Source organism: Platichthys flesus, chromosome 3 (genome assembly GCF_949316205.1).
Source record: "Platichthys flesus chromosome 3, fPlaFle2.1, whole genome shotgun sequence".
NCBI lineage: Eukaryota > Metazoa > Chordata > Actinopteri > Pleuronectiformes > Pleuronectidae > Platichthys > Platichthys flesus.
Window position 1 is genome coordinate 20161188 of NC_084947.1, and position 18874 is coordinate 20180061.

The 18874-nt window shown below is 41.5% G+C and overlaps 1 protein-coding gene across 1 annotated transcript in view; it reads left to right on the forward strand.

Moving 5' to 3' along the window:
• Positions 1–7711: 7711 nt before the first annotated feature.
• dock5 (dedicator of cytokinesis 5) overlaps positions 7712–18874 on the forward strand; it is a 34103-nt gene continuing 22940 nt past the window's right edge. Inside the window, exons 1-9 of the mRNA XM_062384052.1 lie at positions 7712–7874; positions 15228–15311; positions 15538–15578; positions 15691–15746; positions 16017–16113; positions 16268–16416; positions 16560–16695; positions 16805–16962; positions 18374–18455. Coding sequence (XP_062240036.1) covers positions 7832–7874; positions 15228–15311; positions 15538–15578; positions 15691–15746; positions 16017–16113; positions 16268–16416; positions 16560–16695; positions 16805–16962; positions 18374–18455 — 846 coding nt within the window. The 5' untranslated portion in view covers positions 7712–7831. The remainder of the gene's footprint in view (positions 7875–15227; positions 15312–15537; positions 15579–15690; positions 15747–16016; positions 16114–16267; positions 16417–16559; positions 16696–16804; positions 16963–18373; positions 18456–18874) is intronic.

The following is an 18874-nucleotide window of genomic DNA, read 5'->3' on the forward strand; positions in this document are numbered from 1 at the left end:
TCTGGTCTGAAAGAGGTGAATTGCACTCTTTATCTCAAGTCAGCAGGTCGTCCCTGTCCCATTCTGCACCTGTGTAGGGTCTCCTGTGTGATCGCCGGAGCTGACACCAGTGTTTTTCTCCTGCTGCCTCACCCTCGTCCACCCCACTGTCCTTTAATCAGGCCGCACTGAAACCTTTATGACTCAGCTTGTCTGCTGCACCAAAGAATCTGGCCAAGTGTCAACTCACGCAGGACAGCAAGAGAGAGAGAGAGGAAGAGAGTAATTTCATGATTTCATTAGGGGAGAGGAGGAGAGATATGGAGGACAAATCAGGGGGAGAGAGAGAGAGAGAGAGAGAGAGAGAGAGAGAGAGAGAGAGAGAGAGAGAGTGAAGTGCTAACTGCACTAAACCTTGAAAGAGACGATTTTTTACTCAACAAAGTGGTGGAGAGGCCAGGGGCTTCCTTCAGGCACCTGGACACACGCACACGCACACATACACACACACACACACACACACAGGACCTGTTCTAGCCAACCTTGCATGTGTCAAGGCAATGCCCAAAACTATATGCATTCTGCTTCTCCATGCCCCCCCCCCCCCCCCCTCCATCCCCCATGTCCTCAGTTAACCCAGCCAAGAGCTAGACTACATTATCCTCCTCCTTCTGTTGCTGCCGGCTGCTACAGTATGAGACCAGAGCCAGTCCAGCAGAGCACTCAGTTTAATCATTAGAAACGCTGCTTTGCATCGAATTTGGCTTCTCTTACACACACCTCTCACCAATGGAACAGATAGCAATATTGCAAATGTTTCCTTATTGATTGAAAGTGCACTAATGATGTAATGCTGAGAGCAAAAGCTGAGAGCTCTGCAAAATACTAACTGTAACCACCAGCAGGATATATAGATAGTCCCTCAGGTGAGCATATCTATCACTGGTGTTGCATACAGTTAGGGGAGGCTTGCAGGGGTGTGTGTGTGTCTGTGTGTGTGTGTGTGTGTGTGTGTGTGTGTGTGTATGTGTCTCAGGGCACAGTGGGACACAGATCCCCTGCAAACGTAGCATATCAAAGCAAATGCTGTACTATTTTTTATCACCTTTCAACCCTTAGATATTGAGTTTGCCCACCTATTTTGAGATGTGAACAGGCCGGTATATAAAGCTCATAACTCTCTGCCTCTTGTGGGCACACACTATGTCAGAGGCACAGAGGCCCATCACTGAGAAACACTGAGTCTCACCAAGACACCCAATATGCATCACTCGTTTGATGGAAAACAAAAAGCTGAAGATGCAGCAGGAGGCTTCAGCAGCAGCTGGGATTCTTGTAAAAAGATAGAACAGAAATAAAAGTGACAGAAATGTATTTTACCTTGAGGATTCACTGTCTCTTCTACATGTATGTTAAAAATAAAAACATGAACCTGTGAAATATTGTAATAGCCCAGTGTTGTTTGCAAGATGTATGTTTATAAAAGGCAGTGGCATGGCCACCCTGTACCTTGCACATGTTTAAATTAAAAACATGAATATATGAAACTGTGTAATATTTGAATAATTTAGTATTGAATGCACAGTAACAGGGAATCTAAGTTTATACATGGCACTAGGCCCAATTCAATATAAAACAAGCATTTTTACAATATATATAGTATGGGGTCCCTGCTCCATCTCTACACCAGTTTGGGGGTCCTTGGCCTGAAAAACGTTGAAGACCCCTGCTGTAAATTAAGGCAAGGAAATGTATTCAATTAATTATTTTTAAATAAACTCAGGAACTGACTGTCATCTCTTCCTAGCATTCAAATACACACAATCATACAACGCATCTTTGTGCAGCACTTGCTCTATCATACATCCACACAACCATCAGGGGCAATTTGGGTAAGTTTAGTGGACATGCAGAATGGGGAAGACTGGCATCGAACCACTGACCTTCAATGCAAAACAGTTCTTACTGCAGTTTCGCTTCATAATGGAGAAAACGACACTGCCAGTCCCTCCCCCCTCCTGAAGTTGAACCGTTCCTTTTACTCCCACCTGATGCCCACCACATGCCCATGCCTCCCATTCCACTGAGGTCACCACCTCCTGAGGGCCTCACAGTGTCTAATAATTGATCATGATTGCTTTCTCTCATGGTCAGCAGTCACACTGTCCTGCCAGTATACAGTTCCCATCTCACTTTAGATACCACAGGTGTTTTATGATCTCTTCAGTTGATGTTTTAAGTCCACATTAAGCAGATATTAATACATTATGTAATCATGTAGGGCGGTCTGTTATAGCAACAGTATAATAAAAAAGCGACACTTTTGTATTGATCTATGGATTCTGAAGTCTTTTAAGAGACTAGTGTATGCAACTAAATGCCTAGGACAATTTCTGAACACATCTAATGATGGGTTTGGTCCTGGAGTCATGAAACACTATCTATATAAGAACAGAATATTCGCTTTCCATTACAACGAACGCATATTACATTTCCGGAGGATACAGATACAATGAAACATGGATTAAGTCAGAAATCTGATCTGAAATTCTGAGAAACAGCAGCTGCTTGTTTTTTTTGTTTTGCAGTCAGGCCCACATGACAACATTTAAGTTTGTAGCCAATTGTGTTGTACCCTGATGTAGAGACCGGCACAAGAAAACATTTATTTATATTCATTCGTTTTAATCAATAATAGGGGACTACATTAAGCAAACAAAGTTGATGCTCTCTTTGGGGGAGATAATCTCTTCTTCACCTTGAGGGAAACACTTGTCCTCATTATGTTATTTTGAATTATGGGTGCGGTGTGTGCACTCCTCTCAGGCTGTTGTCCAGGCTGCAGACACGGCTGGTCACGCTGCAGTCCGCCTCTCAGCCTGTCACATGGCCCACGCTTTGTTTCCACAGAGAGAAAAGGTAGTCTCAGATAAGAGTTGTGGCTCCCTCTGCTGATCTCAGGGAGCCACCTAATTAAAAGCCTCTGTCAAACGAGCCTTTGCATGGGCCCCGAAGACAGAAGACATCAGACTGTTTCATTTGAAGATATGGCACTCTGCCTCTAAAAATAGGTAATTGCGTTACCTGGGGTGCAAACCCACCGCTGTGTTACAAAGGATGCTTCACTGAGTCAGATGGAGACCAATGTGGGGATGGGGGGGGGGCTTCAGGGCACATCCTCGCTCATGCATCACAACCTTGGAATTAGATATTAAGATATAAATATGGTCACCGCGGCAAACCTGCAGAAGGCTGGTGCTGTAATCACATTCATTAACACTAAGTCATGCTGACGGTCTTTCTTCAGGCTGCAATTCTCTGACAAATAAAATGCAAAAAGATAAGTATTCAAAAATCTGTTCTTTAATAGAAGTGAAGAAAAATATGCATTGGCTTGCTTCATCACCCAGTCAACACGGTGACACATGTGCTATATCAGACTGCATGCACCTAGAACTAGAAAAGCACATTCTATAAAAGCAAAAAAGTTTGGATTTGAATTCCTGCCACAAGAGTTAAATGCAAATCAATTGCCACAGGATGTTGAGTCTTTGTCCACAGATAGTGAGTGCATTGACCTATCCACACGACAGCTCAGCTATCACCTGATTCTGCAGCTAGAGAGCCAGGTGGATGCTGAGCCCCCTTTTGCCTCTGCGTCCTGAAGTCCTGGCAGCCGACCCATAAATCCATTAGGCCTTTAGTCTGCTGTTGTCTCACCTCGGAGGGAGCTACGACCGGCGTTTAGAGCCCTACCTCTCAAAGGCATTTCAAGTTTCGTACAGCTCCTTGCATTATGTGGATGGCTTTGGCTCAGGAGGTAGAGTGGGTTGGTCGTTAATCAGAAGGTCAGTGGGTCTGATCCCCAGCTCTTCTTCAGTGTCCTCATCCTTAAGATGTCCCTCAGTCTGTGAATGGGTGGATATGATTTGTAGAAAAAAGATGGTTGTTATCAGTAGAATAGTGCTATATATGCAGTCCATTTACCATCGCAGTTCACTGGCTTTAGTAATGTTAGCCATTGAATAACAGTGCAGGCAGGTCAAGGTTTTTTATATGCTACATTTCACGCAGATCGTCGGTGTGCTTCATCTTCGTGGATCCCATAAAAACAAAGCTCACACACAGAGAGAAGAAGGGAGAGGCACATGCAGTCAAGCATTTACGCACACAAACACTTATCAAATGCACTAGAGTGCAAGGAGGTGGCGGGTAGGGGGCAAATGTATTATTATTTCAGTTTTCTTTTAAATGAGCATTTATATGTGTGTATGTTTGGTGACACGCCTACCTACCCACCTACCTACCTACCTAACTCCTAAATAACTACCTACCTACCTAGCTCCTAAATAACTACCTACCTACCTAGCTCCTAAATAACTACCTGCCTACCTAGTTCCTAAATAACTACCCACCTACACCTAGCTAGCTCCTACATACATACCTACCTACCTAGTTCCCTAAATAACTACCTAGCTCCTAAATAACTATCTACCTGCATACCTATCTAGTTCCCTAAATAAGTACCTACCACCTACCAGTACACACCTATCTCCTAAATAGCTATCTACCTACCAGTGCCTATACCTACCGACCTTCCTACCTACCTACCTACCACCTACCTTCCTACATACAAAACACACAGAGAGAAGAAGGGAGAAGCACACGCAGTCAAGCATATAAGCACACAAATTGCTCCACAGTGCAGGGAGGTGGGGGCAATGAAGCAAATGCATTATTATTTCAGTTTTCCTTTTAACTGTTCATTTATATGTGTTTCTGTTTGGCGACACACTGAGGGGACCTGAGGCAAAGTAAACAAACTTGTTTCAGGACAGAGGCAGCATGCAGCTTCATCTTTTTTTTATCAACCTCTTACCTTTTTGCATATCTATCTATCTATCTATCTATCTATCTATCTATCTATCTATCTATCTATCTATCTATCTATCTATCTATCTATCTATCTATCTATCTATCTATCTATCTATCCATTAATATATCCACACATGATTGCACATACATGTGCATGGTTTTCGCTCATAGGTGATACATTTTCTTTTCTTTTCTTTTAAAAGCTGATTAGATGTGTGTGGATTTCCTGCAGAGGCTCAGGTTCTCGACTCCAATTATTGAACGTTCAACTCCAGATGTACTTGAGTTCAACTTTATTTGTTAAGGATTTCCCACACACAAAAATAATGCATGCAGACACACACCCATGACCATGACACTACCACTTGAATTTAATGAATTATCTTTAATGATTCTGTATCACACGCCAGTCTTTTACATGCAGTAGCACAATGCAGTCAGGTGATGGCAATATTGTATTCCTTTTTAGAGTTTAGATTTTTTCAACTTCTAATAACTTTTCACTTTTGAAATGACTTGTGTGAGATTCTGCAAAAGGACTGAGGAGAATCAGGGGTGATAAAAGCCCAAGCATACCAGAGGATACCTATTCAACTAAATTCAACCACACAGTGAGCTCCTACAGCTCAGCCAGAAGTAGGTCACTGTAATCTTGGGTATAGCAGCTCAAGTCCTGTTACCTTAGAAATCCAGTTGCAGATTACACCTCACTTAGCAGATTTTCAGGATGTGCTCTATCAATGTGAATTTCTTTGGTCGTGTAAGATCTGTCAAACGTGTTTCCCAGAAAGACAAGCCACTGTCAGGTCACAGGATCAGGATCACAGATTTGCTGTTTTGTCCCAGATTTGTGTATGTGTTGTGGGGAAAACATAAGGCACATGAGGTTATGCTTTCACCTTTGTCCATTTGTTTGCTGGTTTGTTTGTTAGCAAGATTACGTAACGACTAAAGTACGGATAACCACAGAACATAAGGATCAAGAAATCAACTTTCTTTACATTCACATTACATGTTGAGCTAGGATGTTTTTCAACATTTTGTTTATTTCTCAGAGAGTAATTCATGGATCTTGAAAAAAGAAATCAGGCATATTTGGGGGGCCTAAGAGCGTGTGCCATTTGTTGCAGATCCAGATAAAAATCTGGATTTAGATCATTTAAATGTGGTTTCATGGTGGACAGTTGGGCCTTGACAGAGGTATGCACTCTGCTGTGCGTCATTCTAGTTTGTCATTATTTGCAAGTTAGAATTTCAATCTTCCAATTTAAGGTATAGCCTGTAAAAGGTCAGTGACAATGCTGTTTAGCATTTTCCATTTGTTTAATAGCTATATCCTGCAAAATAACACAATTCTATTTGAGTTTTTAGTCAGACCCTGTTGTGTTGTGTTGTGTTGTGGATGAGCTGTATTTTAAAGCAGCCACAACACAATAGATGGAAAAAACTGACATCAATCCGTCAAAGGTGAACAACAACATAAGCAGTGGATGGCTGAACATTATTGACAGCACCATTTGGCTGACCAGTTGCAGCAGAACACACACACACACGCACACATACACACACACACACAACATGGGCAAACAGAAGGCTAAGTGGGCAACCCGGTCTCGGCTAGCAGCTGTAAATTACTTTACGGACAAAGGTCGCTGAGCTTCACTTATGATATACTGACCATGATTAAATGACATTTAAATTAAAGCCAACAGTCTTATGGTGGATCCAACACAATCGTTGCTGGCCGTTTACTTTACCATACAATTACTTGGGTTGCTTCTAAGAGACAGTGGGGTTAATTAAAACACATACTTATTTTTTAATTAAAATGCCTCAGGTCGACAGGCCCAGTATTTCTCCCTCATATGTACCACAATAGGGGCTCATTGAAGTCAGCCAGAGTGTGCAGCATTCATAGAGTTTGCAATTCAACCTCATTTTAGATAAAAACAATAACCTGGTGATTATTTATTAACGACACACCAGTTGATTTATAGCTAGGGTTCACAATAATTAAAACCTCCTGCACGTTGTCACATGTGTGGTTGTTGAACAGCATGAGGAGTCATTGTAGCAGTGCAAGGGCCAGTCCACTCAGTCTCACTGTAATTTCTCTGAATTCAATTTTAGCTCATTGGAGGATTTATGAGCAATTATTACAGCTATCGATTGACTGGTGTCTGGGGCAAAATAGCTTCTTGGAGACGACCCTCTGATGAAATAAAGTGTGTGTATGTTTGTGTGTGTGTGTGTGTGTGTGTGTCTGTGTGTCTGTGTGTGTGTGTGTACTTGTAGGCATAGACTTTACAGAGTGAGGTAAGTTTTTGGAAAGTGAAGATATTTTGGCTTTGGTTGTTAAAGGGTTAAGACTTGATTTTAGGGTTAGGGTTACACTTAAGTTTAGGTTAGGGTTATGATTATAGTTAGGTTTGTGTTTAGGTTAGGGTTAGAATTAGGTTACATTTTGGGTTAGAATTAGGGCTAGAATAAGGTTTTGGTAAGTGTTAGATTAGGGAGAGAATACGATTTTGGTTAAGGTTAGAATTAGGGTTATATTGGGGCTAGAATTAAGTTTAGGTTAGGGTTAGAGTTATGTTTTGGTTAGGGTTATAGGATTATGTTTAGGTAAGGTATTTATTTGTGATGGTTAAGGTTAGGGTAAGGGGCTGGCACATGCATTATGCCTTTGAGTGTCCTCACTCAGATAATAAAGTGTGTGTGTGTGTGTGTGTGTGTGTGTGTGTGTGTGTGTGTGTGTGTGGTGGTAGTGTGGTTCACGCCTCTCCCCCCTCGCCTCACCCACAGCCGTGTTTGTCCTCCCCCCTCCCCTCCCCACACTGAGAGTCATGATGGCGGAACTGTAGCCCTCGGTACGAGCAGGAGGTATCGCGCCGCCCGTCCCTCGGTTAACTACAACTGTACATAGTTAATTTATTTATCCCGCCAGCTCCACCACCATCTTTTTATCCTCCTCGCAATGACCCGCTGGATTCCCACCAAGAAAGAGAAGTACGGAGTCGGTAAGTTGCGGCTGCGTGACTTTTGGAGAGAGCCAACCGAGTTACTGCGGTAACTTCAGGAGAAAAACGGGACAGAGTGAAGTTAGGACTCAACAACTCTGTTGTTGTTGTTGTTGTTCCCGAGGTGTGTGGAGGCTGCTACCGGGGGTTCACTCAACTTCCACTTCTTACAACCTCCGTGTTGTGTCAGGGGCTCCACACGTTTAATAAGCAATGAGTTGTGCTGCTGTCCTGAAGTGGAGGGGAGGAAAACATGTGCACAAAAAAAGAAGCCAAGAGTTCAAGGAGCATTCCAGTCGTTGTTGCTCTCAGTCTCCCTGAGCAGACTTGCTGGAGTTATTGTGGACTGACGTGAATCCCCCCTGAGCTGGACGGTCCCTCAAAGTCCCCTTGAAGGATCCTGTAGGGCCCCACATGGGCCTCAGAGACACTGGGTACTCCAGGGGTATTAACTGTACTCTTAGAGGTTCCCTGCACCAGTGTGTTGGAACCACTGTGGAGAACAACGAATCATATTTATGTCTTCCTTTATAGAGCTAGTCACTTTGGCGAAAGATTGTATCTAGATAAGGATTTTCATACCAATCGATATCTGTAGTTATCACGATTAATGCCACATAATCATTCCTTTTAAGTTGAAAGTCAGATTTTGGCTCCTGGGGGAATGAAAAACACAACATTGTTCAGATCTGAGTTAGATCAATGAAATATTATACCTCCTCTCTGTGCTTACACAATGCATATGCCTTATATTGTCTTTTTCTTTATGGCTATTTATGAAAATTATATTCTGATGATTATCAATATTGTTGTATCGCTCCCCAGGCCTAGCTCCTTCCAACTTTATAGAGCTGTTTTTTTTTTTTTTTATTTGCAACAAGGTGTGGCTCCACCACCTGTGAATCTGTGTGAGTTTGTGGGCTCGCAAACTACCGTGCATGCGTGTGCATGCTATCAGGTAGACCTCCACACCCTCAAGGTAAATCAGCACAACTGTTGGCTCAATCCCCTCTGTGGTTTACAGCATTGACTTTACAGTCAGTGCAGGCTGGCTGGTCATCAGTTACCATTCTGACTCACCCCTGAGCTTAAAGCTACAGACACTTGCACACACAAGGTGTCCTGGTCTGCAGCAAATGTGTTAAATTGAATACGCCCAGTGTACAGGGTTCTTCGTTGTGGAGTGTGGGTGTGAATCAGAGGCCCGCACTGAAAGCACTTTGGCTGTGTTCTCACCTGGATCCTCTCGGTGACTTCATCTCAGGTTTTACAGAAAGTGATTTGGGCTTTTCTTTGCTGTTGTGACGCAGCAATATTTTTAACACACATATTCCGGTGGATATGTACCAGTGTGCAGTAGAAACACCTTCCTTCTGGCCATATATGTCCTTGTTTTAGCAGCTGATGGTGAGGATTTTTTTGTGTGTTAATCCTTTTCGATCCCAGTATGGCATTCAACACAGTTAGTCTGCTTGAGTCTCTAGACTGAGTTCCTCTCCTGTCACTCACCTCAGAAACAGGGCAGGAGTCACTGACATTGTGCTTCATCCTTAAAATGCCATCGGACCCTGTACCAGGCTTTACATTTTTAATCCGATTAGTCAAGCCAGCCTGTGCTCGAGTATAGGCAACTACATTTGGGGATAACAGAGGAGGTCGCTAGCTTCCTGATCATATCAGTTATATCATGCTAGCTAACCGGGAAATGCGGATATGGAGATTAAGATAGCACATATCTTTTATGGTGAATTTGTGACACCATTATAATAGGATAGCTCCCTAATTTTCAAGCACTGCACCAGAGGCTGAAATGAGGCAGTGAAATCATCAGGTGAAGAACATGTGCAGCTTTTTTGTTAATCGGTCGTGTAAATGCTGCCATGATTTTTGAACAGATACCCCCTCCCCCCCCCCCCCCCCCCCCCACCATTTTCTTTGACAGCCGGCATGAACCTTATACATTTATGGCCCACAGATGTCCAAACTGAAGAACAGTGATCAAGGGAAAGGAATTTTACACGTGAAGTGTGTTTAGAGGTGTCGGGCAGTTTTACTGCATATGTTAGAAAAGTTGTTTTAAGCCTTTTGGGGCTCCAGAGGGAGCTCTGTGAAGTTTGATAAATCACCTCAAGTAATGTCACTTAAATCAGCGTTGGCTGAAGCTGATGATTATAAATTGGCGAATAAAAAAAATAATTGATTCCAGAGTAAGAAAGTGACCTGACTGATATAGCTGGCTCCTCAGTTCTGCTTTAGGTTTGAGGCTACACAAGCATCCGATAACATTGTGGGTAATGGCCGATTCATAGTAACTGCAACCACCAGTCTGATAAGGTCCGCTGTGGTCATCAAAATATGAATGTTGTCATCCGACTACATCTGCTAGAGTATGCAAAGATGTGGTGACCTCTGAGATTGAAATTTGAAAGTATGGTCAACCCCTAAAGGTTCAGTGTGTAGAATTTAGTGGTGGATTTGTATTTTGCAGCTGAATACCACTCACCTCATCCTCCCCTTCCAAACATGAAAGAGTGTTTCTACTCCTCTGGTAGTCTTCAGTTGTCATTAAAACTATAAAGCGCTTTTCAAGTTTTCAAGTTTGGACAACTGCAAAAAACATGATTGCCTCTGTAGAGAGGACCCTCTTTAGATGTATGTTTAAAGTATTTAATAGGGAACATTCTAGGGTAAAGAAAACCACAAGGCGTATAATTCAGATCATTACACACATTTCTGCCAATAGATCCCTTTCACCTAAATCTTACACACTGAACCTTAATGTAAGTGCCAGGTCTTCATAAGGACAAAAAATGTGTGGAATAAAAAAAGACACATATTTGGTCTTGTTGTATCGATTTTCATCCCTTTTCCAAAACCTGTATCTTTAGTCTTACAACTTTACAGATAATGTTAAATAATGTGCTGTATTTAGCCTTTTCAAAATTCCCACCTGTTTCTTTGCCCTCATTTAAAAAAATCAAAAATCTTTGGATTCTCCTTCTACTCTGAAATGTGGAGTGTCAGTGTGGGTGCGCTGGAGATATCAGGTTTCTGCATGTTTCAGTTGGACCCTGATTGGCTACAGAACTAGTTACGATGTCATAAATCCTCCTCCCACATAAACATCATATAAGCTCAGATTTAGAGTGTGTGCAGCGAGACGCTGTCCTTTCAGCAGATGAAGGTGAAGACGAGCTCCCACTGTCAACCCTTGCACAAACATCATTCTGCATTATATTCTCTGGGAATATGATAAGTGAATACGAAAAAGACATGTCTGAGTGGAAGAGGACCTGTGATATGTAATTGTTCAAATTATTCATGGGGTTTACTTGGGTAATATTGTATATATATTGTACTGTACTGTTATGATTAGAAAGCCTTGGTAGTATTGTAATACTTAACAAGCAGTGCTGCTGCCTCCTATAATAACCACAGGTTTTCTGCAGGGAGCCATCATGCAAACCATTCCAGTCACGAAGACTGAATCTTGCTCGTCCACAGTGTCGTGGGAACTGTGTTACAATTGCTCAACCACAACTTCCATGTGGGGAAATTATGCAGTGAATAGTAAATGAGTTTCCTTAAAATGAAAGCAACTGTAATTCGATCTCTGTTACAATCTGCATGGGCGTGAAAAAAAAAATCTAAAGCCCCATTGGTCCAAATCTTCACATCCTTGATAGCTCATATTGGATATCAGACCTGATAGCAGATGATGATTAGTGTTGACCTTGATCTCAGTCAACAGATTTGATGACACTGACCAGATTGTTTGTCACTCACCTTTTTAAAACTTAATTTCAGAATAATTATTTTAATTCTTTAAGGACCCTGGAACTTCTTCCCGTTTAGATAACACACATTATCCTTCAGTTGAAGCAGGGTTTTAAACAGAATTTAAATCTGAGCCCACACTGGTCTTATCAGCTGGAGCTCTGTTTTAAGAGCTACAGATCATTCTCGCTGTCTAGACAGTGGAGAGGAGGTGAAAGGCTTTCTTTTTTAAATGTCGTGCCTGAGGAGAATTTGCTCAAAAACCAACATTAATAGACTTGCTTTTTACCTTATGATTCTTGTAGAGATACCATACATCTCCATACTTTTCTTAGCCTTTGAAATTAGTCATCTAATACGCACTGATACACAGGTTTTATAAGATATGAGCTAAACTTCACTGAAATAGCTGAGGACCTGAACATATTCATAGCTCTAATCAGGTTTTATTTAATACCTGTCTCCATTTGGTGTGAAGTGTAATACAGTGTTTTCAATTGGGATTTTTAGTTTGTTAGTTTAGTCTGTTAAACGATTTTCTTTTTGTAATTCTTCGGTACATAGAAAATTATAGAGTTTAAGTTTGTTTGTGTTGCTGTTGCATGGCTTTTGTGAGGTTATGTTTTTATTTGCGGTTTGTCTGACTGTTACCAGAGTTACACAAAAACTACTAAACCAATTGTATTAAACCTTACTGGAAGGGTTGGGTATGGGCATGAAGTTTCAGAGCAGATTCTATTAAGGGTGATGTCCAGGCAATTTATTTTTCACCTATATAGACAGGAAGTGTTTTATAAGTGATATGTCAAATTTTCAACAAAAATACAGAGATCTCCATGGGAAAAAATCTGGCATGTGCTAATATCGGAATGAACTGGTAACATTTGGTGCAATTCCAATAATCTGACAATGATCTGGATTTTGTGAATCAGCATAAGTATTTTGGCGGAAGGTAATCTTTATTCAGTTACTCTACGTTAACACAGGTAGAATGGATACTTTGCCTGCGTTAAATGTTTGCAGTGAGAAGAACATGTCTGTGAATATTATGTGTCTGATCTCAACACCTTGTATAAGGATATGGTTATAAAGTGACCAATCAGCTTCTAGCTTCCTTCAGGTTATAGACTGAAGGTTTTTCACCTGATAATCAGAATGAATTAAGTGTTCCCATCTTTCTCTACAGTTGTATGTTCAAGTAGAGATATTCTAGTACCATTATTCTCTTCCTGATAGCTGGAGTCGATACTCAGTACCGATCTCATACCAGTCGATTTGAGAAAATTACAACTTACATGAAATATTTTAACTTTGTAATGCTAGTGACCTTTTATGGAAGTGAGTGATTATTGCCTTTTGCTAGTGTTGTAATATGGTACACGTTGCAGTTTTATTTGTGGGACTTTCCAGCGTCAAATATGATCAAATAGCTGCTCTGGCTAATACTACACTACTGGAAATCACTTCTCTTTTGCTACTCTGAAATCAGGACTTGTCAGTGGCAGTACAGTTATCTCGGAAAAGCGTAGTAGTGATTTGTGGATGGAACTAATATACTTCGAAGGCACCTAACAGGAGATATTTGCATTTTCGCCGAACACTTACATTTTTGGGGGCGTCATGTCCGATGCTGGTTCTGGTATTTGAACATCTCTATGTTTCAGCGTTGATTCTTGTAGTTTGTACCATTTCCACTTTTGTGTGTCTGCTTTCTATCATAGTCACCACTTGTAATATTTGTTTAGGTTTTGCTTTTCACATTCAGTGAGTGATGAGAACAATAGTCTGTCATTGAATTGTGTTGATGTTGATGAGCTGCCAGCAGCTGCTCAAACAGCTCAGCCGCGGTGTTTCTTAAATACTTTAATTTAATCAAATCCACTTATGTGATAAATCATTCAGAGTGAATCAGGCCGATTTGGATTCACCATTAGTATGCACATTAAGTTAAACCTGAGCAGATAGGGGCTTTATCGGAATTCACAACAACAGCTCTGCCGTCAGTATTTCAAGTTGAAGACGGAGATAGTGTGTCTCAGAGTTGTACCAGATGAGCGGTGCTGCCTAGGCCCAGTGTGGTATCACAACGCGCTCAACTGGTTTCCAGTCATTGGTGTATTGCCATGCTGTTGTCACACTGTGTCAAGTTTGTGAATTGGACCATTGTCACTCTCAGCATGACCAGAGGAAGATGTAATTTCTTCAGTGCACGTTTCATTCAATATTGCTCTGACTGGTGAAACTATGTGTTCCGGACCCGGTGACTTCTATTAAATTCAACAACACAATATGTTGATACTATGGGACCAAAACAAATGTCTTTATAGTGGGGTTTGTGTATTCAGAAGCAATACTTAAGGGAATAAGAGAGGAAGTAAAGAAAATATAATTTAAGGCGATTTACTCTTTTTCTAAAAGCCAGATGTCTTTGAGTGTTAGTGGATTTTGGACCAGTGGTAAAGGGCCTCAACAATCTTTTACAGGAACCTGTACAGGTGAGGCTTTAAACATATCCAACATGGGCCAAACCAAGTACTTTAAGAGCCCATTTGAGCTTAAAATCTGATTTTTACGGTGATGTCTGTCTGTGCAAATTGTTTTTTTGGGGAAGCTAGAGAAATATATCGTTGAGGAGGAAGTCATGGTGCGGGAAGGGCAGTGGCATTCAATGTATTGTCAAGTTTTGGTATTCAGACGGAGGTGTGATAAGCTGAGCCAGTTGAAGCGTGCTGTGAAATCTTGCCTCCAGCAAGAAGCATTATCACCATGCAAGTCAGGGCAGAGCTCTCTTCATAGTTCCTCTATCTTGCCATGAGTATGAGTGGCTGCATGCTATTGCAGCTCCTTCAAGTCGTGACTAGACCTTAGCTACAGTGTTGTTTGGCAAGGTGTCTCTTTTGCAATGTCTGTCTGGGTTTTGCATGTGTGTGTTTGTGTGATCTCTCCCTTACATGTCTTGGTTAGAGACAAATGAATGACAGGAGGTGTGTCAATGAAAGCTGTTAATAACTAAAATTAGGGAAAAGCAGGTCTTCTTGCAAGTGGGCCATTTGGCTGAAACAAATCATGCAGAGTGTTACTAAAGGCCACAGCTGTACGAGTGTGATACCATCACCTTTTTTTAGCTCTTCCCCTCACTGTTGACACTGAGGGTACCTGCTCCAGAACAGTACATTTACTGGAACGTTAAACACAGCCTCGGGCATCCGTTTCAATTAAGAATCATCAAAATGCTTTAGAGGTTTGAGTCACACAGTCCTCCTGCACAAACACACACACCCTTGCTGTCCGATGAGGAATAAATCAAAGATCAAGATCCTCGTTGCCTGCACGTCCGAGTTCTGCGCTGGGGAGGGTGAATCATTTTCCGTTTCCAGGGGGAGACTGCAATTACCTCTGATCCAAAACTTTAAAAAAAAATGTACTTTCTCCTCTGTGAGTGATTGAAAAGGGGATTCAGAGTTTTTTTTCTTATCCACTGGACCTTAAGGAGGAACAAAAACTTGTCAAACTTCAGTACGTTTCTGAATGTTTTGTTTTCCACTCATAATGAGACGGCCCTGCTTTGTCCTTCAGCAATCTACAATTATGCTCCCAGTGGTGAGCAGGAGCTGTGTCTTCAGGTCGGGGACACGGTGCACATACTTGAGAAATTGGAAGGTGAGTGAAGCTGAACGCACAACACGCCCGGACACATCGCTCGACACATCCGTCTTCCATGCAATATGACTCTGGGAACTTAGGTAAAATGTTAAACTAGCACCAGTGCTTAATATGCAGTACGTAATAATATAAATTAGTTAATCACATTGTCCTCCTGACAGGTTGGATTTTCATCACCCCCCCTCACTGTTGTATGTTTCTCTATTAATTTGTATTTCCTCAGGCTGGTATAGGGGCTACACGCTACGCAAGAAATCACAGAGGGTAAGGGTTTAATTAGCTCCGTGTTATCTTATATTCAACACTGTTACTTATATTTGTTCACATACACAAACTCATACACACACACTCTGACATTACCTCTTTGTTTCCTCAGGGTATTTTCCCGGCTTCCTACATCCACTTAAAGGAGGCTACGGTTGAGGGAATAGGGTGAGATCACATATCAGTAAACATATCATCCTGATGATTATCTGCTTTGACTTTTGATGTACCCTGCCTTGCTACTAATAACATGGCAGTGCAGTTGTAATTTTCGAAAGTGTAGATTCTGTAATGCATTACTTGGCTGTGTAGAGAAACCATCCGACTATTTATCATGCATAGAACTGCACTTGTGTCTGTCCAAGTTATATGACATGATCTATGAGTGATGAGCTACTTTTTTACAAAGTCTTATTCTTCTCTCCTCGTGGCTGGTAGCCAGCAGGAAATAATTGTTCCAGCAGATTTACCCCTGGTCCTGGAACTTGGAGCTACTCTAAGAGAATGGTCCCAGATATGGCACAAGCTCTTTGTGGTATGTGTAGGCTGGCTCTCTTTTAGTATCCTCTCTTGTTTCTATTATCCACATGCCTCTCCTTCCTGATTCTCATCACTTTTAATCATTTTTGTTTTGTTTCATTTCTCTGATGGCTCTATTGCTTTAAGCATATTCCTGTTTTATCTGACAGGCGAACAAGACAACACTGTTCCGCGGTGTTCAGCAGATGGCCTACAGCCTCATCGAATATCGATCTCAGATAGTGTCAGGAACACTGCCCAAGGATGACCTTGTAGAGCTGAAAAAGAAAGTAACAGCAAAGATTGATTATGGAAACCGGTATGAGTCCTGCTGCCTTCTTGTACTGCAATGAAATGCCTTCTGACATAAACACCATTGTGAAGTTTTATGTGCTTGGGTCATAACTCTGAGATTCTCTCTGCAAACTTGTTTGATGCGGTCTACCACCCTGTGCTGCTCAGGATTCTGGGGCTGGACCTGGTGGTGCGAGATGATGCAGGGAACACGCTGGATCCTGACTGGACCAGTACGGTCAGTCTGTTCCGGGCCCACGAGACTGCATCCCGTAGCGTTGATGACAGGATACAAGAAGAGAAGGCATGATTCTAATTGTTTTGTTACGGATCACTTTCTTTACTCCACAGTGTCTGTCAGTTTCAACTCATATCTATGTCCTTGCACTGCCTGGGGCCTTTTTTTCATGCAGACGCGGCAACAAAACCTGGAAATGAGGCGTCAGACTCTGTTCAGTACAGTGCACACCTACAGTCTGCTCATGAACCTGAAGAACTTTGTATGCAACATTGGAGAGGACGCTGAGCTGCTCATGTCTCTGTATGACCCTGACCAGTCTGAATTCATCAGGTTTGCTACTCACTTTTAATTCTACAATTAAGCATCAGGCCAAGGCTACTTGTCTTTTTGGTTCATTAAATTTGTAAGTGGAGTTTTTATATGCAACCAGCAAGTCGTGCAATTCACTGTTATAAAAGGTTTTTGTTACAATAACAATTAAACTCCCTGAGGAGTTGCAGGGCACAGATTTCCATTTTTGAAGCCAGCAAGCAGAACATCTTTACACTATGTTATGTGACATGGAAAAGTTATGTTTATTCCAGCATGATGCAGACGAAATGAAAACTTTGAACGACAGAATTTATCATAATGTGATGCTGACGTCTACCAGATGGGTGATTAGGAAGGGTTGAAGACTACTTTTGAAAACTACTACCATAATTGGTAGTATTCTTACTTAGTTACTTATCATGACAAGGTGAACATTTCTGAATAATGAGAAGTTATACTATGAGGAAGGGAATGAAGAATAATAATAAGCTTTCTCTTCCCCTTCCTGCTGTAGTAGAAAAGTAGTGTGTCTGTTCCAATCGTTGTATAATTGGTGCAAGCATAAATATTAGAAATGATAACAAGAACAGAATTCTTTTAATAAGATGTCAAATCGATTACAAACTAAGTCTTTTGAATGTTAAACTGTTATCTCCCTCTTCTGGCAGTGTGAGTAATTACACAAACAGTGCTCTCCAACCAGTAATAATCCGGGTTTGTCCGCGCCATTGATCACTGTTCACCAAGATTCTTTTTTATCTTGAGCATCAGAAACTTTTCCTTGGATGGTTTCCAAGTTTTTCCACTATAGACTGCAACATACTCATAGTTGTATAGCCCACAGGAGCCCACTGCTGCTCCCCTCCTTACATCTTGCCAACCACTCATTTGGGTTGACGTTAAATGCACCTTTGTTAGTGGGCCAGTGCAGAGATAAAACTTTTTTGCGCCGCAAAATGCAGAGAGATTTTGCTTTGTGTACACTCCTTTGACAAGGACATGCATGTGTCATTCATTAATTGATATCTCAAACTCCAGCTTTCATTCTGCGTGCTGTTTGTAAGATGACCTTTGACCTCCCTGAAGGGGCAGTCATCACAACAGACAATCTGAAATTTCAAATTGGTTAGAAACATAACACGTCTAATTGATACCTAGATAATAAATAAGCATTTCTCATGATTGTGTGTCTTAGTCAGGCATTTCATCTATTACCTCTGTATTTATCATGTCAAAAATATCTAATATGAGAAATGTCTATAAGAATCAATAGACCCTAGCAAATGTTTTTGACTCTTTACATTGTATTTCTGATAAAACTGCTTACACCCTGCAGAGTTTTCACGTTAGTGACTTTTCTATTTTCTATTTCTCCTGATACCTCAGATAATGTGATTTCTAACTGTGACTCTTATTTCAATTCATGCAGTGAGAACTTCCTGGTGCGCTGGGACAGTATGGGGATGCCCAAAGAAATTGAAAAACTCAACAACCTGCCAGCGCTATTCACGGTAACTGAATCCCACTGACTGTGTTCCCTCCTCTCTGGATTGAAACAATCCACACGCTGCCTGGAATCTATGACAAAGACGACAATTTACTCCTGGATTCTTCCTAATTTACTAAAGGTTTCCAGTGAACGGCTCACACTCACGGCACATCTTTGGAAATTGTAATACATTTGCCCCAGTTATAATGCTGCCGTTTATGTTAATGACACAGGCAGCCGTTGCCCCGTAAACATGTCATTGTTTTATCCTGCATGTGTGCCACTGGGAATGAGTGGTTCAGAGTGTAATGAAAGCACATTAATCAAGGCAAGGAGCTGTAATTTTATGGTTAGATATGCTTCCTCGAAGCACAATAGACTCCTTGACTTGAAAAAGCGTCCAGAAAAACAAATGCATTAAGATGTTGGAGAGGTGATATG